Source organism: Prorops nasuta, unplaced genomic scaffold, assembly GCF_024137725.1.
Source record: "Prorops nasuta isolate Cenicafe-Biocafe unplaced genomic scaffold, Cenicafe_Pnas_1.2 PNAS00011, whole genome shotgun sequence".
NCBI classification, from domain to species: Eukaryota; Metazoa; Arthropoda; class Insecta; order Hymenoptera; family Bethylidae; genus Prorops; species Prorops nasuta.
This window is the reverse complement of record NW_027116808.1, coordinates 454374-477952: the sequence shown is the minus strand read 5'-3', so window position 1 is coordinate 477952 and position 23579 is coordinate 454374. Positions and strand designations below refer to the sequence as shown.

General features: G+C 36.9%; 3 protein-coding genes across 5 annotated transcripts; all 3 read left to right on the top strand.

Moving 5' to 3' along the window:
• Positions 1–154: 154 nt before the first annotated feature.
• Ada2b (Transcriptional adapter 2B) lies at positions 155–7248 on the top strand. Of its 3 annotated transcripts, XM_066733865.1 has the most exons (11): positions 157–477; positions 576–673; positions 1014–1073; positions 1144–1285; positions 1366–1577; positions 1660–1889; positions 1984–2215; positions 3298–3339; positions 3568–3617; positions 4127–4493; positions 4576–7248. In XM_066733865.1, exons 1-11 carry the CDS (start codon positions 471–473, stop codon positions 4678–4680), a joined length of 1545 nt encoding a protein of 514 aa, XP_066589962.1. In that variant the 5' UTR covers positions 157–470; the 3' UTR covers positions 4681–7248. The 3 variants fall into 3 exon arrangements, with proteins under 3 accessions (XP_066589964.1, XP_066589962.1, XP_066589963.1); XM_066733867.1 differs by lacking the exon at positions 4576–7248 and having other exon boundaries at positions 155–477; positions 3528–3617; positions 4127–4412; XM_066733866.1 differs by lacking the exon at positions 3298–3339 and having other exon boundaries at positions 158–477.
• LOC136777643 (uncharacterized) lies at positions 5150–13010 on the top strand. Its single transcript, XM_066734080.1, has 7 exons — positions 5150–5219; positions 7817–7969; positions 8057–8256; positions 11935–11954; positions 12008–12074; positions 12154–12373; positions 12481–13010. The coding sequence occupies exons 1-7, from the start codon at positions 5159–5161 to the stop codon at positions 12654–12656; spliced, it is 897 nt and encodes a 298-aa protein (XP_066590177.1). The 5' UTR covers positions 5150–5158; the 3' UTR covers positions 12657–13010.
• On the top strand, positions 8333–11773 carry snky (sneaky). Its single transcript, XM_066733864.1, has 7 exons — positions 8333–8789; positions 9196–9411; positions 9548–9849; positions 9943–10130; positions 10206–10732; positions 11012–11340; positions 11411–11773. The coding sequence occupies exons 1-7, from the start codon at positions 8508–8510 to the stop codon at positions 11721–11723; spliced, it is 2157 nt and encodes a 718-aa protein (XP_066589961.1). The 5' UTR covers positions 8333–8507; the 3' UTR covers positions 11724–11773.
• Positions 13011–23579: the final 10569 nt, after the last annotated feature.

Sequence of the window (23579 nt, the reverse complement as noted above, 5' to 3'; positions counted from 1 at the left end):
ACAAAATAGTGTATTAAGCGAAACGAGTTTCTTAAATTTTGCTTTTAAATTTCGCGCTATTTTAAACTACTTTTTGCAAGTAAAAGCTGAAAGGCTCCTATTGGTGCTTTCATTAAAATTCTTTGTTTTTTTTGTTGGTATCATTGAAATATTCAGCAAGGGTTTGGAGAGGGGGTTACAGAAATTTTAGGTTAGGTTAGGAAGAGGGACGCATGCGTATTCGGCATAATCCCTAGGCGACGCATAGTCATAAACAATATTTTTACAATTGAAGATTCTATTAAATAAAAACCCGCGAAGTAAAAAAAGCTTTTTCACGGGTACACATCTATATACTGATACATTCATGTGATTCTGTGGATAAATTGGACACGAAAAGATACTATTCATGATATTAATACGTAAGTGTGAGAACTTTGGTATGCGGTGACGTCATTCAGATCGTTCTGGAAGAACCCTGCAGGATAATAATGGCGGGTACGTATTTCATCGGGCGTACAAAATTCTGTGTTTTGTTTAATCATCATCTATTATCTACACTGAGATTATAATTGACCATGACGAATATTTTTCAGATCTGTATGCTAAGTACAACTGCACGTATTGTCAAGAAGACATCACGGGGTTGCGTGTAAAATGCGTAGAATGCCCGGATTTCGACCTCTGCTTGCAGGTGAGCCCAGCAAACTTATATTCCGAGTCACGTGCTATCCCGCCCCAACCAACCCAACCTCCTTCCTCCACCCACCCCTTCACGCATCCCTATCCTTCTAATCTTTATGAGATTTAGTATACGAACTTGTTTTTCTCATCCCCACTCTTATGTTTCTCTCGTTTTCATTGATACATCCACGCGATACATTTTAAAATACTAGTGATAACCAAAACCAAATATTTACTGCTAACTGTCAGTGTTAATATCCTTATAATAAAAGTATACTAATAAATACATTAAATAAAGTTAAATATAGTTACATAAATAATATATTGAATTAAAGACTGTGTTTCTATAGTGTTTTTCTGCTGGAGCTGAAATTGGTCAACACAAAAATGACCATTCGTACCAGTTTATGGTAAGTATTTCTATATTAATATTTAAAATTTTATAAATTCTAATAAAACTAAAACAAATATATGTTTTAGGACTCGGGCACAATTAGTATATTTAGTGGTAGGGGAAACTGGACGGCTATGGAACAGCTTAGGTTGTTGGATGCCATTGAACAATTTAGTTATGGAAACTGGGAGAGTATTAGTGAGCATATCGAAACTCGTTCACCAGATGGTAAGCTGCTAGTTTTATAGTTATATTCTTCAATATGATTACAGTTTCATTAATTCATTTGATTCCTTTATATTAAATAGAAGCAAAAGAAGAGTACATAGCCAGATACCTCGATGGTAATATTGGAAAGCATACTTGGCCCTCAGTAGAAGTCTACAATCCTAATATCACAGATCAAACCACATCAGATCATGGACCTTTATCCCCTGATATCACATCCAAGTTACCTCCTTTGGACATAACGCCGGAAGAAGCTGCAGAGCTAGGTTATATGCCTCAAAGAGATGACTTTGTAAGATCCAAAGACAGGTTTTGCTATTCTCAATATATATATTACTCTCTAGCCAATGCTCATGTTCAACAATTTTTTATAGGATTATAATCTTGAAGCTGAATCCCTTGTTTCATCCTTGTTTTTAAATCCTGCTGAGGATGATGATCTTGATATTGCACTTAAACTGGCACAAGTTGATATGTATACTAATAACCTTCGAGAAAGTGCTAGAAGAAAAAGAGTAGTACGGGATTATCAATTAGTAGCAGCATTCTTTGCTTCATCCAGGAAAGATAAACCAATAAAAAAAAAACAAACAAAAGAAGAAAAGTATGATTAGTTTTTAATGAAGCTACTTTAAAGTTATTAACAACACAATTGATGTAGAGAATTCCCTAATTATTACTTTTTTTTTCTTTTGTAGAGAATTCAGGGATCGCATTCGAGTATTTGCTCAATTCTATACAGCACAAGAATATGAACAGTTTCTTGCAAATCTTGAGAGAGAAAGAGAACTTCGTTTACGTTTATCCGAGCTGCACCGTTATAGGGAAAATGGAATTACGCGACATGAAGAGTGTGCTCATTTTGAACAAGTCTTGGCACAATCTCAGGGACAAACAGAAACAGCAGATCATTGGACTGATAAAAAATCTGTAAGTATTTGTTTGCATTTACATTTCCTCTTTTCCTCACATGTTTCATCCATAAACAATTAACATGGCTTAAATATGTTCTGCAGTCTGTATTTCGTAAATATTTGTAGTGCAAAAAAAGAAAACAAAATTATTTTTCACTACTCATATAATTTAAAAGGAATTTGTCAAAAATGAAATTTGCGCTCATAATTTACCAACATGCTTTCAAATTTAATCATTGATTTTGCATGTACTATTTATTTTTATCATTGCATGTTGTTTATAAGCAAGAATTGTAATTATTGCAAATTAGTATGACTTTTTATCCTATGATAAAAAGTGAACTGCTGCATAAAAATAATACTTACATGCATGGGGAATGTAGTGCCATATTAAAGCTATGTACTGCTTACACAGTATTTAATTTAATAACTTCATCAAGCTTGGTTGCTTCTACACAAACAATTGTTATATTTTTAATATTTTTTTCTCAATTTTGAAGACTGTAGAAAATAGAGATTAGAAATCAAGATACAATGTATAAGTACCTAATTAATTTGCAGTCCTAAAAACTGTAGAATTTGAATGTAATCGATGTTTCATAATAACTTATTAAAATATGAATAAATAGATTATTAACCAAGGAAAGAAAGTGAGCTGTTGCCTACAAGTTGTGAAGTTTGGCTTAGCACAAGGTGAGATGATACCCAAACCACAGGTGAGGGATACTAATATAGCCAAGTGCAGCCATATTTGGAACTTTGTTGGTAATTGATTTCTTTCCATAGTGAATATACTATTTTACATAGCAGTGAGGGTCAGATACAGTATTTTTTTTTTAGCATGTTTGCAAAATAAAAGTTATTTACTTTCCTTCACCTAGTTTATTTTCATCCTGCAAAACAAACATGAAAAGTAGTACTTTACTTTTACATTTTGTAAAATAAATATTATCTCATTGAATGCAGTTTGATTAGAATTAAGAATTAAAACAACACACAGTATTGTCTTTAGCTGCAAATTACAATTCAAATGCTCTAGAAGTTGTGATGTTACAGAAATATAATTATTATAGCTTATCGTAAAATCGCTTTGAACAGGTACCTGATGTAAACTACCAACTCTGTTCTAAAGTAATGCAGGTACTACACACCATTAAATACAGTACAAATACAATATTTCAATACTTTTAAAATAATTAACTAATTAGTAACTTTATACCCTCGTAAACGAACTCGATTATAATTTAGAATCAAAATCTAACTATTCAGAATATTGTAGCTTTCGCTTTTCTTCAACTAATTCGATTGTTTGTGGTGCGTGTTGCCAGGCGTTTGTGAACAGATTGTATCAGTTTGCATTTCACTTAGGGCAGCAGTGGGCCGTCCACAACAATACACCGTCACACCTCAAAAAAAAGGTAAAATCTATTATTAAAAAGTTTCTATTTATTCAATATATTCAATTCAAGTCGTTGATATAATGATTTAATGAAATGTAACAGGTCCTTTCACAAAACTAAGCACCTACATTGAAATCAACATCAACGTGAAATCAAATCATATGCAAAAGTAATAATTAATATACCGAAACAATGTTCTACATAGATAAGCATGCGTGTCTCGATATCGTTAATATTCGTTTTAATTTTCGCATCATTGGTTTTTCATTCCCTTTCCCTAATGTGTTAATTAATGAAATTTGATTGTTTTGGATAATTTTTAAAGAAGATATTATATATAAACAATACCACAAAAAAAAAATTAAATGAATTAAGATCCTTATTTTTGAATACGCTGCTTCTTGAAAAATAATATTTAGTTCTTTTTTTATAACAGCAAAAACTACAATACCCCTTTTTATATTTTAAATATTGTGCAGATGCATTACTTTGATATAAAAAGAGTGTATGGTTATTTCTGTTTGCAGAGAAGAAGAAAAAAGTTACACTTTCATCGACCGAAAGTCCACTGCAAAGCAAGACTTAGCCAGCAGCAGCTTCTCAATCAATCAAGTCAATCACAATCGGATGACGATTCCAGCCAATCAATGGGTGGAGCCGGATAGCAACTCCAATACATCCAGTCATTCTTCCACCAACATCTCTACTTTAGAGAAGATGAGTCGTGCGGCTTCTTCCACCAAGTCTTCGTTGGCTTCATCGAAAGGATCGGAAGAACGAGAAATAGAATTGGAGGCCGCTTCGCATCTTCTGACAAAACAAGAAAAATCGTTGTGCGCGCAACTTAACTTGAAACCGACCCAGTATTTAACACAGAAAACATTATTATTGCAAGTAAGTGTAAACATATTGGAAGTTTCCTTTGAAATATGTAGCTTTTTCTTTTGTATTAAAAATAGAAATGGTTTTATTACAGGAATATGTAAATGGTAATAAAAAGACCAAGATCGTGCCACAATCAGAACCGGAAAGCAAAATACTGCACTACCTTGTTTCTAATGGATGGATTGCTGCTAATTGATTATCGCCCATGCGAAGTATTTCTTTCTTTCTCAATTCTAAGTCACATCTTATATTCTGCGAATTAAGTCATACGATTAATTTTCAACTCGGGTCTAAGGATTTCAGCATTCACAACAGGGGGAAAAGATTGCTCATTATTCTTATTGTGCAATGCAATATAAAGTTACGCGATTATAAGGAGCGGTATATAATCATTTTAAATATATCACCACAGATATCTTCCATTTCATATTAAAAATGACAAACAATCAATGTTTGATAACTTAACTTAGCACTGCCGGTTTAAGCAACCTTTTATTGCATTATTTAATCAGTTGAATCATTGTATTATAGTACCCTCTATGTTGTTTCATCCATTCCTCGCATCCTTGTTCTGAATGTTACTTTTAACCATACCGAACAATAAGGAAATATAAAGACACTAATGTCAATTTAGAATATTATTTTAGTATAGTAAAATTTTTAAGAACGCGTTAATGGAAAACTTTAATGATAGAAGTAGTCTGATTACAGTTATTTTGGTGGTCAATTTTACCCGTTTAAATTTATAATATACACTTTTTATTACTATTATGTCACGTAAACTACCTCAAGTGAACAACATTCAACTACCTATGTGTATGATAAAATTTGAGTGTTAATGTTATGCATGAATAAACGAACTCGCATTTTGTCGGGTATATTCCTTATTGTTAAAACATGGCGAAAATAGAATAGTACAGAAAGCATTTGTTATCGTGAATAGGATGATAGGAAGATCTCTTATTTCATACGTGCTTATTTCACATTATAGCTATTATTTATTTTTTTTTTTTTTTTGGATATGATAACACTTTTGAACTCTTATATTTTATACATTTTCTTACTCATTGATTGCAATCTACATTATCAATTAAAATAGTGTACATTCATTGTAGTTTAAGTAAAGACTGGCAATGAGCAAAATTTCCTCAATGATGAACAATGAGTAATTAAGCAAAGTAAGTGAAATGGTTTTTACGTTGCTGATGCAACGGTGTAAATAAAATTACAACTAGTACCTTTTAATTGATAAGGCTTGCACAAACTACGATTGATAAAAGGCTCTAAGGTCTCGGCGTGGTCAAACGACGAAATTTAAACTAAATCATTCACGTTGAAAGACATTTTTATGCTTTAAATGTAATGTAATGTTGAATCAAGCATGAAGAAAGTACACTTATTTTAGCGCGTAACAAATAACGTATATTAAAATGTAATTAAATTTCGTATAATTTATTTGCATGGAGATGCCTTAGAGATAAAATGCCGAACATAATCTATGTTTTGTTTTTAATCTCAACATATTTTGAAAATTAGTTGGCAAAGATCGTTGAAAATATGAACAAGATAAGATAGATAATTTACCTTCAAACTAAATACAGAATGAGAATAAGCTCTACATTTGTATAAATGTAAAAAGTAAAAAGAGTTATATTAAATATATAGATATATAGATATATATATATATATATATATATATGTATGTATGTATATAAAAAGCATTGTATAAGTATATTAAATTTTTAGTAGAGAAAATTCTGTATTTAGAATTGTTGTCGGAAAGACAAATACAATAATAACTTATTGCATGGGTAAATGTTTATTTTATCATAAACATGACTTTTTGTTTTGTTTCTCTTTTTAAATAAATATGATAGGTAATTCTTTCAATTATTTTTTGCATCGTTTTGCCAATTTAAACAAAAATATATCATGACGATAGATAATTATTAATTTTACGTTATAGCGAAAATCATTTTTCTTGAATCATATAAACCCTCCTATTTTTTTCTCCGTCTGTGTCATATATTCACAAGAATTTTAGGAGTAATGACAATTAAAGAAGTAATTATTTAACATAATTCATAATGCCGATACGTGTTAAATAAATATCGCATCCTGTTTTCCTCCATTAATATCATGCATTATTACTTCAATTGAAATATCGGGACATTATGAGTGTTAAATTATTACCATGTTCTTTTTATTACCATGTTTCATCGTCATTCGTTAGCATTCATACAATTAATATAATAAGTTAAACAGAAAAGAAAAGTATAAATATAATGTCAACTTCTTCCAAAGCACTCGATGATAATAGAAAACTTTGTGATAAAAGGTTTTCTTAAGAAAATTTGCAATGTATAAGCCAATTGAAGAAATGTAGTAATGCTAAGAAATAGAAAAAATTCTTGCTTTACTACGATTTCTAGGTAATACATTTTCACTCTATATTTTTAATAGACATTTTAGTAAATGTCTATCATATCTGCGTGCTTTCTTATAGAAAGGCCAAAAATGATATGTTAAGTGATGTTTTAGACTATATTAAGCTTTAAACAGTTAAAAATTAATAAAAGAATTGTCATTGTATATATAAAGTAAGACCATCTAATACTATGATCTATGTGATCTGAATGTACCATTAGCAAAAATGCCATCACTCGCAGTTGCGCAAATTGAAAGCTTGTATACAGATTTATGTTCAAATTTGAAAAATTTATTCAATTTGCAGAATAAACTGTAAAATATTTTCCTGGAAAAATGTGTGTTAATAACTTCATCCTCTCCCTCGTCTTATTAAACATCGTCCTTCAGTATCGCTTACCCTTTTTTTATTTACTCATACTTCCAATTAATATTAATAAGTGCACAAGTTTATTAGTACGATTTTCATACAATCGCTGCGCATCAGGGAATTATTAGAAAAAACTATTGACTTGCAAATTTTAATCTTAAAAAATATTGAATTGTCAATAGCTTTGAACCAATCATTGCCAAGGAATATTCTGTTAAGTAGAAGAAATACGACAAAGGTGAAACAGCAGTTGTTTTGTGCGCGATGTGAATTTGCTTTTTCCCCATCTTATTATCCTGATTACCATTTTCTTAGCTGTCTTAGAGTTACTCGCATAATGAGATAATTCGGCCAGCAGGTATATAAGGATGGCTTATGCGATTCGACAATGATACTTAGTTGAAAAGTCTTGTAACACGAGTGATCACTAACATCTAGCTTAATTTTACGTCTCTTCTGTTTCTCCCAACGAGTCAACGTCTCAATCTTTTAACCATGCGACTGATACTAGTATATTTATTAATAATTGGAACAGTGGTTGTTTCAGTAATTGCTGAAGATAAATACACAAATCGATTCGATAATATAAATGTGGATGAAATTTTAAAGAGCGAACGTTTATTAAATAATTACTTCAAATGTTTGATGGATAAAGGAAGGTGTACCTCGGAAGGACTCGAGCTTAAAAGTAGCTATTCTTTCACTAAAATTTAAAATAATTATGTATATAAAAAATTTAATTTTTATTACAATAATTAATTCTTATTATATACAGGATTATTGCCTGATGCCTTGGAAACTGATTGTATTAAATGTTCCAAATCACAGAAAAATATGGCAAAAACGGTTATTAATTATATAGTAAAAAATAACAAAGCTATGTGGCAAGATCTTATTAGGAAATACGACCCTGAAGGGTTGTACCGTGTGAAATTTGAGGATGAAGCGATAAAAGCAGGAATAAATGTTAAGCCATAACAAATGCACACAGTTTAAATTTAGTGTATAAAACATTATTCTGAAAAATAAAACTTTAAACAATGCTTGTTTATTTATACATAATATAAAACCTTTCAAACGTATCTCTATTTTTACTCATACACATACCAATGTTTGATAATATAAAAAAAACAATTAGTTGTCAAAATATTTGGCATAACCTTTTTAAACAAGAGTATTTTAAGCTGTAAATCAATCAACTCTTATGTGTTTTTTTAAACTTTGAAATGGAAAAAGAGCATCGATGTGGCATAATTGCTAATCTTTTTAAGGAAAAATTCTTAAAATCATATTTAAAGTCTTGTCCAAAATTATATCATGTTTGCTATGATCCTTTTGGGACACACAAGAAATCTCGTGCTTTTTTCGGTTTCCTGCTTGGCCTGAGTTTGAGTTTGATTTTGTACGAGGCAATTATAGTGGATTTAAAATTTGATCAGTACACCACTTTAGCTGTATCAGGAATTCTTATCATAATGTTATCAGTTGGGTGCGCAGCGTCGATTCAGGTTTTACACAAGAACTTTTCCAAAAAAATATTAAAAATATATTATTAAATGATAATTAACAATGAGAATAATTAGACCATTTATTATAAACAATTATAAGTATATAACTCGTCACTTTAAAAACCTTAAAGCATATACAGAAAAAGAAATATATCCCCGTAATTACAATATCTTTGCATAAAACCTTTTCGAAGCTTTTTATTATTTTCTATCAGAAAAGTCATATGTAAAATTTTGGTGACTATAATAGTTGCAGCGATATAAGTCTATTTACATCTGCACTCTAGGACGTTTTAAATTTTGTATAGAAAAAAAGGGGATTAGCAAAACAGGAAAAAATGTTAAATGAAGCAGAATTATTTAAAAAGTTTGAAGCGAATGAATATTAATGAATTTTTTACGACAGGTGAGATGCATCTGTCTCCTAACGATTCCCGCCTTTTGCGGTAGAGCAGGACGCGGAGTCCTCAGGGCATTGGTACTAGGCTATTTAATCGCTGGACCAATATTTAATCTCACTTATAATGGGAAAGAAGTTGTCAGAACTTTTGCATGCACCGCTCAGCTTACTTATAATCTCACCAAAACGAGATTCGACTTGATGTTTAAGCCGTTTCAAGAAGTAATTACTTTTGTATTTATACAAATCTAATACCTACTCGTATATAATTTTAGTTTTTCTAACACGATCAAATTATTATCAAATTGTTTAAAAAAATTTTTTTTTACTCATAAAAATTTATCTATTCCTTCGTTAGGCTATTTTAGGTATGAAGGCGGATAGCAAACAGCTGAAGGACGCTCTATCATCCGTCCGAGACGTGATGAGTCCTATCGTTGAGGAAATAGAGGGTGAGGACGAGATGCATCGACTGCAGGAAGAAAATGATTACCTCGATAAGCTGCAGGATGATACTTTGAGGAGCAAGGAAATTAAGGAAAAGGAAGAGAAAAAAATAGCTGATGCCAAATCCGTAGGCGAAATTTACGAAGCAAAGTACAAACGTAAAATAGAAGCACGTTGCGAGGAGCAACTCAGTCGTGGATCGGAGCGATGCAGGTTAATTCTTCGATTAATCGTTATCTTATCAACTTTTCGTTAGAATAGAAAATATTTGAAAATAAAGAGACAAAATAATAATTAATTTGTCAGGGACATGTTTGGAAACGCTTACAACAAGTGCTACGATAAAGTGAGCATATTCGCAGCGTGGCTGCTTTGTTGGCCAATGAAATTAACCTTTGTGTGCAACTTGGTCCAAGCATTGGGAGGATCCAGCATTTGCGATCCCGAAGGAAAAATCGACAGCGGTATCGGGGAAGGCTACGCTTCTCTCAAAGGTAAAAATAGTCCGTGAAAATCCCGAGGAAAAAACCAAGTAGTCTCTAAGAAGAATTCGTTTACACGTGTCGAAGCTACCCGAAGCAAGTTGAGCGAGAGTTTCAAGGATGCCAAGCTGCAGTATAAGGTGAAGTTGTCACCCATTATCATCGACGTGCATACTGCCAGCGATACGGCAAAAGCCGTGATGCACGAGTTCAACGCTAGGAGAAGATTGTTCGAGACAGTGATGACCTTCGTGAAACGTTGCCTCAGCTTCGTATTCCTTAAGATCATACTCAGTGCCCAAACCTATCACGACAAGTATCTCACGGAGATCGAGCACGACAATATTTACGTTACTCCATATTTTCGAAGAATCGACGCTCGAAGAAAGTCCAAGGGCAGCCTGACGCTTTTGCCACTGAAAAAACGCGAGCGAATGAAATTCGTAGATCCCTACGATCCGGCACCTAGTAAACTCGAGAGGCTTCATCTGGGTGGCCAATCGGTCAAGCTCATTTTAGAGATGATTACCGCCACAACCTTCGTTCTGCTGGATAGACTGTTCTACGAAACGCTGGACCTGGTGAAAAGACACGCTCGAATGGAATTTACGCAGGTACTATAACGCGCCAATAAATCATATCAAACCTCGCCGAGGATTCAAAGAAACCTTAATAAGATTGTTTCAACCCTTTCAACGTTGGTTTGTTTTTTTCCCCTTTTTTCTAATCTTGCCAAAATCATCCTAAACCTTTGTATATAAATCAGTGTTTTTTTTATCTTGCAAGAATATCGAACTGGTATTAAAACTGTTTTAGTTCGAGCAGAATTATATTCACGAGGATTGTTGATGAACAAAATTGAGATTATATTGGAAAAGTCTGATTTTTTATAGGTTGGTCATCACGATATGACGCTGGATATTCGTGGCACAGGGTTGATAGCCTCTTTGATACGAAGTGTGATAAGTGGCTTCAATATTAAACGACGAGTGAAGAACGTGGTCTCGAATAGTGCTTGCATTCCCAAGCCCAGCGAGTTGCCAAGGAACGTTGTGGTTAAGATATATGGCACCTATTTATCTATCTGGACGCTATTGTTCGTCACGGCTTATACGCAACGATTGAGACGCGGTATTTGCTCGTTTTTCTACCGGAAACGCGAGAAGAGACGAGTTTTGTATCTTTATAATGAGACACTAAGACGCAGATTGGGTTACGTAAAGTTAGTGGGGAACTTTATGAATTCTGATTGATGGAGATTCGAGTAATTCAGTTTGGTTAATTTCTCATAGGTTTATACGGGGGAAGATTCAAGCTTTGGTACGAACGCAACGCTTGAAATACGAATTGGATCCCTGGGTAGCTTTGAGAGAGAGATTTCCCGGTGTTTGTGGCTGGCTCAAATTCTTCGCTTGCGCGCGTCGTCGTTGCGTAGTTTGCGAAGAGGTCGAGCCTCGCGTGGCTCCTCAATTTCGGGAGTGCCCCACCTGCCCTTTTGTACATTGCAACGAGTGCTGGCGTGACATTGGCAAGATTTGCTACGTTTGCACTGAGACCCAGGAACCTGAATCTGAAGGCTACGAGACTCAGCACTTTGTTGATTAATTATAAAATATTTTATTATTATTACGAACTTTTATCAAGCCTCTGTAAAATATTTTAATAAAACTGATTGATCAATTATTGAAAATTGTCTTTTTCTTTCTATCAAAAGACTTGCACTTGAAACTTGAAATATTCAAAGTTACCGATGCGAATTTATCAACGAGTTGACATTGAAGGACGTAGTTAATTTGAATAAAATTGTTCGTGATAGGAAGTTGTATTAGATGAGAGGTGCGTGTTGAGAACAAGTTGAATTACGAGTGAAATGTGTTTGGACTGATAAGTAATCAGGATGGATTTCGTGCAGCTAACGAGGCGAAGTTGGAGCCTTATAAGGTCCTGCTTAACGAGGTTGGTACATTCTGAGTACTCTGCGGAGGAAGTTGGTTGGCACGAGTTTTGTCTTCGGTAATAAGAGGTGGCGCGGTAGATGATGATACACAAGATGGGCCACGCTTCGCTCGTATTACTTACTTTGGCCATTATCCATTGCGTTCTTGCTGCCTCGGAGGATGTAACTACAAAGTATACCACCAAATACGATCAAATTGACATTGATTCCATTATTCGAAACGACCGACTCGTCAACAATTACATCGGCTGTCTCTTGGACCAAAATCCCTGTCCACCCGAAGCAGCTGAACTCAAAAGTAAATTTCTTTTATTTATTTCTATCGTTTTCTTATTTTTCTTCATTCTCATCTGCTTCCAAAAATTCAAATTTTTCTATCAATCATGATTTCAATGAAAATTCCAGAAAATTTGCCGGACGCATTACAAACTGCCTGTGCATCCTGCAGTGAGGCTCAAAAAAATGTGTCGGACAAATTCGCACATTACATTATCGACCATAAGCCTGATGAGTGGAAGTTGTTGGAAAATAAATACGATCCAAGTGGCGATTATAAGAAACGTTATTTAGACAACGCTTAATTAGTACAAGCATATAGTAATACTTGGGACGAATGAATTGTAATTTGTGTATTTGATCCAACAGTAAAACTTTATGATGCGCTAACCAATTTCTAAACATATCATTTTTATTGAAATTAAATTAAAGCCCATACAGCACACTTGACTAAAAGTTGCCTTATAGACATCTTTAAGTCATCCAATTGACTAAAAGATGTCTTTAAGTTACTAGGTGCTGTATGGGAGTTTATTCGTGAAAAGTTTCATTAATCTTTGTTAATTAATAATATTTAGGTTGTTGTGAAAATACTTTGTATAATAATGAACGAAAACAAGAAGAATTACGCAAGTCTAATAAAATTCTACAGTAATCATTTTGTACACTTTATCAATCTAATTTACCAAATAAATATTCCCTCAATTTTCTTCAACTCCAGTCTTCCATACCGACGGATGAATTAAACTTACTCTTTTCGTCGGCAGGTTACGCTTCGCGATGAAATCACGCAAATTTGAATCAAATCAAATTTCCTCGTGAGTTGGAAAATCTAGTATCATCTGCCAAGTGCTCTATAAACACCAAATTACTGAAACACAAGATTGAGAAAGGATAAACAGTAGAGAGAAAATGTAGGACGGAAGCCAATACCTTCTGGTTAATGGATTAATTGCTCGAAAGGATTTCCTCATGCTACCGCGCACCCTAACCTAAAAACGAGAAAAACAAAGCCAAAAAAAGAGCTCGAAGAACCCGTGGAATTATCTCTCGCACGACGTTTTGTGGTTTAGGGTTACCGAAAATATCTTGTATCCCAGAATTCAGGACCGTAGCAAGGAAGCCTTACGTGGGTGGCCCTTGGCCAGGACACTTTTTTCCTAGAAGCCGATCATAAAAGTGGGGGAAAGAAGATCGAGAGTCCGTTGTTAGGTAATATGTACGCGTGACTGCGGACGGAAGAAAAACGCACGTGGACGCGGTGATTCTTCTGGGACAGGATCCTACGTATAGACCTATTAGGGGCGATAAAACATTAAAGGGAATAAAACTGTTCCCCGAAAGATCTATAATAGCTTTTGACCGAGAAGGATATATGCTGCAGATATATCAAGAGGATCGATAAATCCTTCGCTATAAAATATCTATTAGTCGAGAGTGTATTCGTTCTATTAGCATATTCGCTGTTGTCGCGCAGAATTCGTTTGTGTAGAAAGTTGGTTGGTTTTTACGGCAAGGAAATCACGGGATGAAAACCGGACTTGACTTGGCCGAAAGTGGCCCGAAAGTTGGTGTTTACGAGGTAGCCCCGTAGAGGAGGCAGTGGGGGGCTGTTCGCTAAAGACAGGTAGCCTTATGGTTTGAAACGGTCGCGTACACGTGAAGCACCAGCAGACCGTGATCAACGTTTAACACACTGTTACGGGCTTGGACCTGGAGGAGTGTGCGAGCGTCACTATAATGACAGTAGAGAGTAGATGGAAGGGGAGGGGGGTGAAGAAGTTTAAGAAGAAGAGGAAAAGAGTGAGAGAGAGAGAGAGAGAGAGAGAGATCAGGTCGCTCGCTTTCTCGCGCAGGAGAACGAACAGGCTATCGTGGTTATTAAGGAAACAGACGAAGGAACTAACGGAGGAACAAGCGCGTTGGGTGGTCCGTCGCTGTTTATGGGCCACTGCATCTGCTAGCCCGTATAACCCGACCTGTGTGGTCCCACCTTACGTCCGTCTTTACATTCGATTCACTACTTGCTAATGGCAGTCGCATTAGCATCGGTAGTCTGCGTCGCGACGCCCCTCGTCATTCCCCCCCCCCCTCCACCCCTCCTCCCATATCTCTTCTATTCTAATCCAATCGTCAATCTCAAATTTTGCTTCTCTACAAGCGTTACTCGCGTCTCGAACGAGTCGCGAGAGGCGTGAAATATTTGCTTCGGGGTGATATTTCTCTATCTTGGAGTGGTTTTGTTCAGGTGTAGGAGATGCCGAATGAGAAACTGAAAGAGAAATAGAGGAAGAATGATCGAGACTGACGCGAAGCATTCGCGTCAAAGAATTCCTCCGATTAAATTCTTCGAGGTAGAGTCAGCGTGAGGTGAAAAATACTCGGCAGAGTGGATCGACACGGAGGTATCGATCTTGCTATTGATCGATCGATCCGGAGGTCTCGGATAAGACGCTGTCGTCGTTCCAGTTCCCCCTCCCTCTCCCTGTATATCCTCGTCGTCGTCGTCATCGTCGTCGTCGGACACACCGAACGGACCACACGCGTCGAAATCCCCTCTTCGTCCCCCTACCCCTGCTCTCCTCTCATCCTTCTATACCTCTTCTTCTCTTCCACTTTCCTTTTTTCCCGCATCCCCACTGCCATCTATGCTCTCCTCCTTTTCCTACTGTATACCGCCACTGTCGCCCTCTGTGATATCCTCGCTCAACCTCCCCCTCTCCTAACCTCTCTGATCCCTCTACTGTCCTACCTAACCGCACGCACCACCCTTCATTTTATAAAAGCCACCACTACCTTACTCACCTTGCCACATAAATCACCGAATTTGTCGTTACCTGCCGAAAAATTTCGAGTCTTGCAACTTTATCGCGTCCACTCTCTTTCTTTTCTTCGGCCTTCAGCCCCTTTTTATTCCAGCTGCGCGAGGAAGAGAGAACATGGGCGGCTGACGTATACGGGAGAGTTGTACGGTACAGTATACATATTATATAGTATACAATAAAAGAGACCACGCGGAGAAGAAACAAGAAAGCCGTGCAGAAAAAAGGGAGAAGCAGATTTATAGTACCGCGTGGCAAGATCTCGTGTAGTTTGTGTATACATTAAAAAATATATTTATAATACGAACATTCGAATGAAACGAGTCGGCGAGTAGGGAGATTAAGAAAATTTTACACCTCTGTGTTTTCTTGTTTCACTGTTCCGTTAAGAATATCGAGGTTGTGCATTTTATAACGCGTATAGAGCGTATATTTGAAGAAAATTGTTTGGCTTGGTCTTCAGACGGATTTTTTAAGGTACTGCAAGTATTTTATAGGTTATATCTCGCTGGAACCTTTAGGATTTCTCTCTGAATATTTCTTCAACCCTTTGCTTGGAAGGGTACAAGGTAAGTGATGACGATAGAGAGAAGGGGAGGGAAAGGCGCAAATCAACGTTAACGCGAAAAGGTTTGTTGTCGTCCGTGGAGGGGTAAAGGAGATACGCGTTTGAAAGAAAGGGGAACCGAGGGAGAGGGAAAGGGACTCGAGCAGCAGACCACCCACGTTGACGGCGAAAAGGCGATATTTAGCGGAAGGCAAATCTCGTCTAGACCACCCAGGTTGTCCTTCGGACCGGGCTACCTTATTTCACAGAGTGCACCCGCGCTATAAACGCCATTTTTCATCCACCAATCGCATCCCTGACTATCAAGAAAATACTCATCATATCCCTACTCGAATTAGCGTTATTCCTCAATTTTCTAATTTTTACAAACAGTTGTATATATTGTTTTCCTTACTTAACTCATAGAGCACCAAATGACTTATAAGATAACTTTTAGTCAAGTGTACTGTATGAGAAGTCATTGTTGTTCCTCATTCCCTCCTTTATTTTTCCAGCGATAGAACACGATCTTACACAGTCGAACTATTCCTCATTGACACATTATTAATAACCAGTTACATCTTACCAACTCTCACAATTTCTCGTCTTTATTTTCCTCACAGTAGTACACAATTTCGTACATCAGAATTATTTCTCATTTTTACATTATTAGTAAACCATCATATCCCACTAAATCCCTACTCTTCCCTTTTATTTACCTCAGCTTCCCGCAATAGAACCCAAGTGGTCCTTTATTAATGGTTCGCTTTACATCTTCACGAAGCGAGCAATTTTTCTGTTTGGACATCGAGACTTCATTTCGGGAACGATGAGTCAATTCCGTGCTACGTGCTGCGGAGGGGAATAATAACAGCGTGTAAATACCGGCTTGCTCCGTATTTGTGTGGAGTGTGGTCGGCTGAGGGGTAGAGGGGGACGAGGAATAGAGGGGGAAGGGGGGAAGAAGAGTTTTGTCGAAAGAAAGAAAGACGAGACGCGCGAATGGGCTTTTTGCAAAGTACAAAGAACCCGAAACCCCGTGATTCTGCGAGTCTCGCAGCGGGATAACGAGCCGTCAGCTTTGACACTTACGGGTAAACATTCTTTCTGCGAATCTGCGCGCTCTGGAGATTTCAGTCCTTCGAGGAAACGTCTCATTTGTCTTCCGGCATCGCTTCGTTGCGTCCACGTCTCGACCTACCTTTTAATCTCACCAGTGCGAATCCTCGTATTCCAACTGAAAAACTCGCCAGCTTCCGCTAGTCCACGAATCCAACGCATTTCTCCCATTAACAGACTCTACTTATATTTATATATATAAGTAGTCTTTTAATGAAAATATAATTCTTAATATATTGGCAAATGCGATATTACCTTCTTGGAAGTATGACTTATATTTTTGATAAATTATATCTTCATTTTTAGGCGAACAGGAAGCTTCGAACGTTGTCCAATCGAATGGTGATTTCTGTTAAGGTAGGCTAGAAGTCTGGAGAGAATGAAGAATGCGAGGAGAGAATTTTTCCATTTGAAAAGGAGCATTCTGCAAGGATCTTTTTGGTCGAGATAACTCCAGTATATCCACGCGGGACCGTAAACACTGTCATAAAGCTCGTGGAATTTTATGGAAGTACTCGCGTTACATCGTAGCCCAGGCAACGATTTTAGATCGAGCCGATAAACCCTGAGCGGTAATCGATAAACGAGCGCGTAAAATCTAACTTATAATTAACTCGTTTGGCTACTGGATGAATTAGCGCTACCGGATTGTAAATATTGCCTGGCAGTTTCTCTCTTGGCTCTAATTAAAATTCTTATTAGTGAAGAGGATTCGACGATCTTCGGACTCCTCGGTCGTTAAGTCCACTCTTCAGCCACGACGACTTAATAAACTCTTCGATTCACCTTCGAATCGAATATAATATATTCGTATAGGTATGTATACATGCATGTATATACTCATAAATATCTCAATTTTCCAAATTTAAAACGAAATGGAATTGAGGATTTTTCTATATATTATTTTTTCTCTTTTCGGATGTAGTAAACATGAGAGGACAATTAAAACCTTTTGATTAGCATTCGATTAGAGTATGGTATGCTCGTACAGGTATGTATACATATACCGAAAACATTTCAATTATCCAAACTTAAAAACAAGTGAAAAGGAGGATTCTTCAATTTGTTAAGATATTTCCTTTTTTGCATGTAGCAAATAAGAGATGACAATAAATTAGCGCATTATAGCGAGGCTATAAACACGAGGAGTATTTGTCTTTGGTGTTTAGAGGGTTATAAAGTTTTATGCGTTTGCTGAATTTCATCTTAACCCTTGACGAAAAAAGCCGATGAAAAAGCAACGTGAAATAATACCGAGTGCATTAATGCTTAATGTTTCTAATTAAGAGGAAGCCATGAATAATTAAGGAGGAGTAAATCCTAAGTTGAATCGTGATTCTTGGGAGATCCTTTGAGGAAGCGACATAAAATGGATGATTTACAATTGATGCAGGATTCGCGTGTTGTAAGGTAGAGAAGAGGGAATGGGGTAGTATTTAAGTAAAATTGAAACGTGATTAAGGTAGTTCGATAAGTGGATTCAGAACGTATTAGTCAGACATATTTCAAACTCGATATAAACATACTGCCATTTAATAATTAGAAAAGTAATACTGAATTATCGAACAGTAGTGTGTCCATATATATAAATCAAATTTAATACACGTCTGACTAGTACAGTCCGAACCCGCTAAACGAATTACCTTGATGCAGAGACCAAAATAATGGACTTGCACGATTCGATTGTGATTTTCCACGATCGTCGTTCTTCGCATCCCCCTACATTTTCCTGGTATTCTAATATTCTCTATGCAACTCTCCCCTCCTCCCCACTCATTTTTATCCTCCCTTTGTGTTCGTAATAGAGCCGGAGGCTGAACGCTTAATATCCGCGCGTCTTCCTCGTCTTCGGGCGGGAGTATTCGACGGAGCCGAAGGCACCAAACGCAGGGACGTCATTACGAGCAAGCGGAATAACACGTTGCACTCGTACCTGAACAGTATACATTGTGAGCGAGGTAAATTAATAATTGGAACGCTTTGGACAGACGAACGAACGCTCCTCGGTCGAGAGCAGTTACACGCCCCTTTCGCTAAGGAAACACAGTAGAACAAGAAAGAGAAATAAGATCACCCAAAAGAATATACCCAAGCCTACATCCAACCTCGAATTAAATTTTCTCAGCTCTACTCTATACGCGTTTTGCCCACAGATTAACCAACTTTAAAGCAAAATCATCCTGGCAATCATTTTGCGAAAGTTTAAACCTTAATAAACAGTGGGATATGTTTCAGGAATTTTATTTTTTAGGCCAACTCTCTCTTTAAATCTCCCTCTTTAGGAGAGATATAATTGAGAGTATATCTACATAGTGGTTTTTTGGCCAAGAACAAGAGTTCGATAAGGTGTTGGGAAAAGTGCGAGTATTAGCTCGTATATAGAAATAAGGCTTTGCCGAGGCGAGTCGTTGGATCTGCGATGTTGCAACTAGCGACGACCCAAGTGTTTTTCAAATTTCCTTAATTCGCCCGTTTGTAAGCATTACACCCCCACAGATCGTGTAAAGCGAGGTGAAATAAGGTGGAACACGAAAAGTTTCGCGATATTTTAGAAGGAACGCTTCAACGACTGTCCACTGGTACTTTCGGAGCATTATCGAACCGGCAGATAGAAAGAGACAACTCTGAGTGGTTTGTTGAATTTTTAAGCTCGCCCATCCAATTTACTCGAGACAATACACATTCGGTTGGCTTAAACTCGTGCCCACCCTGACAGAGCTCGAACCGCTTCAACGTTATAGAAAAATAAAAAGAATAGAAATTTTCTCATTTTTGTATCAGTTTGATTTAAAATAAAGACATATAGCTATCGTTGGAATTATTTTCGGAAAGATTTCTTTATTATACAACCGATGAATTTTGTAATATTTTTTAACGTATCCAAGCAATTGTCGCAGAGACAATAATTCACGCAAGGAGCGTTCGAGTCCCTGCGATAAAATAATTCGAGCGTTGAAACGATGCTGAAATCGATTGGCGTAGAGCAAGCTGGATGTTATTTCTGGAGAAATTGAAATATTTGGCTATGGATGGTGGACCACCCAGCTGTTCGACACCGGAACACGATTAAATTGGTCAAATGGACTCGCGTGAAATTTTTCGTCCGCCACCTAATTTGCGACACTCGCGTCCCACATGCGCCACATAAATTCGAAGCTCCATTGGAATTCTAAATAGAAGGCGCATTTTCAACGAAGCATCCTCGCGGTTGCTCATCCTCGCGCGGAAATAACTTTAATCGTTTTGGTAGAAAAATATTCTACACTTTTTGATAAAAACCTCGTTTAATAAAAATTCATTTTAATCGCGCAATGAAAACCATTACAGGAGAATTTATCAAGTTTCTTGAGATAAGAATTTTTACTTTGATACTGAAGAAACTAGAATAATTCTATTTTATACCAAAGTTTAATTATCCTATTTTTAATAGAAAATAGGATAATCAAATTAAAATACTTTTTAAAATAGAATATATTTTAGTAGAATATCAGTTTAATTGTTTTTTTTTTATGCAAACCATATTTTACCACGATAGAAGAGCTTTACTTCATACTAAAAAAAAACTGCTATAAACGAAATGTTTAAAAAATGGAGAAAAAAGTTTTTTTGAAGTGTCGATAAAAAAATGAAGCAATGTTAATTATTGGTACACAGAGGCATGAAGTTGAGCGGTAAATAAAATGATACATCGCGCGCGGGCGCGCGCGGAGCAAAATGTTTGTTTACGTGTGCGTGTCGAGGGACTCGCACGCACGGTACACGCGCGAGAGAGCTGTTTAATATCAAAACGGTGTTAGTGAGGGACCACCCACAGCGAGGCTGCGAGACCACCCAACGCGTCGCACTATTATAAAGGCCTCCCCCTCCCCTCTTAGTTTCTCCACATTTCGCACTTCGCCGCCAAACCACCACTACCGGTGACCTTTGACCCCTCGTCACTCCGGAGCCAACCTCCAAGTAATTCCTCAAATAGCGATCCTTCGGATTCTGCGTTATATCTTAACTAATTAACGAAGAGCGAAAAGAAATCTCGCGTGTCTGCCTCGATCGAAATACTCGCGCACAATCAACGCACAGGCTTGTGCACGTGTGCGTGTGTGTGTATTGATTGACGTTTGAGCGTGAGGTATGCGATTTTACTTTTTGGCTTTTTACGCGACAGAAAGTAATCTTATCAAGCGAGGTGGGCGTTTCTTGAAAATGCGTGAGCACAAACTTCCGCGGTCGACTAGCTAGCTGGGTGGTCTCGCCCGATTGTGAAGAATAGCTGCGGAGCTCGAATCGACCGTGTAAGCTTTCCCAACACACGCAAATTGCCCTGATGTACTCGTGAAGAATCCTTAAACGAGTCCTCCGGATGATAGCGTTCGACTAATAACTTATGGAAAACTTACTCTTGGTCTTTACCACGCGACTTGGTGTATTCGCATGTGTGTGTGTGTGTGTGTGTGTGTATAGCTATACATTATTGTGTCTATTTATTGTATTTACAGGAAAATAAGTTTTAATTCATCAGTGGAACGTCTTCAAGATCATATGAACACTAATAAGAACTCTCTTTTGAGAATATGAAGAAGATTTTGAGAGTGATAGAAGACACAAGAATATTATTATATATTTATAAATTATAAAGTGGACAATTATTATTACTATCGATATATTACAATTTTTTAACAGTCACCCCTTAAAAGAAAATAGAAAATTGTTGGACTTAAGCGAGGAAGCTCAAAAAGGTTCAACCCTCCTCGTATGTTTGTTGTTGTTATTGGAGAACGTAATGCGTGTAAGGGACCCCAGTGCAAGTTTCTTTGAAGCACGGGACGACGGGGGATGTGAAATAAGAAAAGCCAGAAATCGTGCTCGGGTTAAAGGGTCGTCTGCCCGTAGGACGACTCCTCTTGGGATCCCGCCAAGTGAATTCTCTGGTAGGGCCAGGGGCGTCGACGACTTGTGTGGTCCAGCCCTGCGCAAATACACGGTACCTACGTACGCGTGCGCCTGTTAAATCCAACCTTCGGGACTTCAACAGGTAGCTTTTGCCAAGAATTCGCCAAGCACCCAATTCGTCTCCTGTTTTCTCATGTACATCGGTTCTCCAATCTGCGTCCGTGAACTTGAAAACACTTGCTAAGGACGTTACATTGCGTAACACCGATATAATATTGTATTATCAATGCTACACATTGATAATTATTAATGTGAAATTAAAGGATAGAGATATACTTGGTGCATGTGTATCAGAATTCATGATAATATATTAATTAAACGAATGCTTTTTATAGTAAATACATTTAGACTCGTTTAAATGAGAAAATGGAATTAAACTGTATATTTTAATAGAAGAATCAAATTTTTTTCTTTATTTACACTTAAACAGTGATGCAGTCCATTTGGATAATTTAATAAATGACGATTCTCGAAAACCGGTTGAAGACGGTGACCTTATGGATAGAGAACAATATCAATAATTTTGAAGGAGGATTTACGATTCCGATTCGGCATAATTACGTCGTAATGCCTGTAGCGGTGGTCATTCTTAAAAAGTTCGTAGAACAGAGCACACGAATTATTATTATTAAGCCGGCGCCAAGGTGCATTGCAGACTCTCATATACCGCCGGGACACTGTGATTAAAAACTATTAAGCATTTCATAAAATACCTATAATTTTTCTCCCGTAATTACCTCAACCCCCCCCCCCCTTACCGTGTTGGCCAAGAAACTCGAAAACATTGTCACAAATCACCGTCCGTTATTTACGACGTCGATTAGGAATAACTGCAGCCCGGCTTTAAATCGATTTTAATAGCCGGATAAACGATGATTTCATATTAAATAGTTCCAACCACGATAAATATGAATCCTCTTTCGCGATGTTCCACGCAACTATTTTTCTTCATCCTCAAGATTATTTCACATATGTCAATGAATAATTAAAAAAAGATTAAGATGAGACAGCCTATATAGCATCAAGTGACTTAAAGGCACCTTTTAGTCAAGTGTACTGTATGGGAAGTTACTCAAAAAGTCCATCCGCGGCATCAAAATTTCACTAATACATGATCAGAGTAAAGAGGAAGATATATAATTTGCAAAAACTTAAAATATAAAAAATTGCAGAAAAGATTTCTGTTTTTAACGTGTCAGTACAGGTGTCTCCAAATAAAGTGGCTCGGACTATATAAATAAAATTCTGTTTGTTTTTGTATATTAAGTTTTTGCACAAGAACTTTTCTGCTGCAAATTTAGAAAAGTTGTTAGAAAACTATTGAAAAGCCTATAAAAGAGAATAAATCGACGCGTTATCCTCGTTACGATGATCGAAAGACCACCGGAGTAGCAACAATTATAGCAAGTTTCCGTTGTTGGTGCGGAGCACCATAGGGTGTCGGGAAACGTTTTAAAATTAATGATATACGTTGGAAGTACGCGCTGGTAACGAGCCGGCACGCTGCTGAAAACTCTCCGCCAGCTAATTAGGTAAAATGCGAGAATAACCGTATTTAACCGTGCGCTCCCCCCCCCCCCCCAGGTCTGGTTTGATCAGCTGTGGATCCACGAATGTACGCGTTTAGCGGAAACTCCGAGGGGGCAAGGAGGAGTCCAATTAACCTGTCGACGTTCACCAGGGAGTTTGCTCCACGCGTATTAAACGTGCTTGGCGCCTGGAGCTACCGCGAAACGCGTCTATGCGTCTCGAGTTGGTCCGCTGATTCCAATAACAACACATATATATGTCTT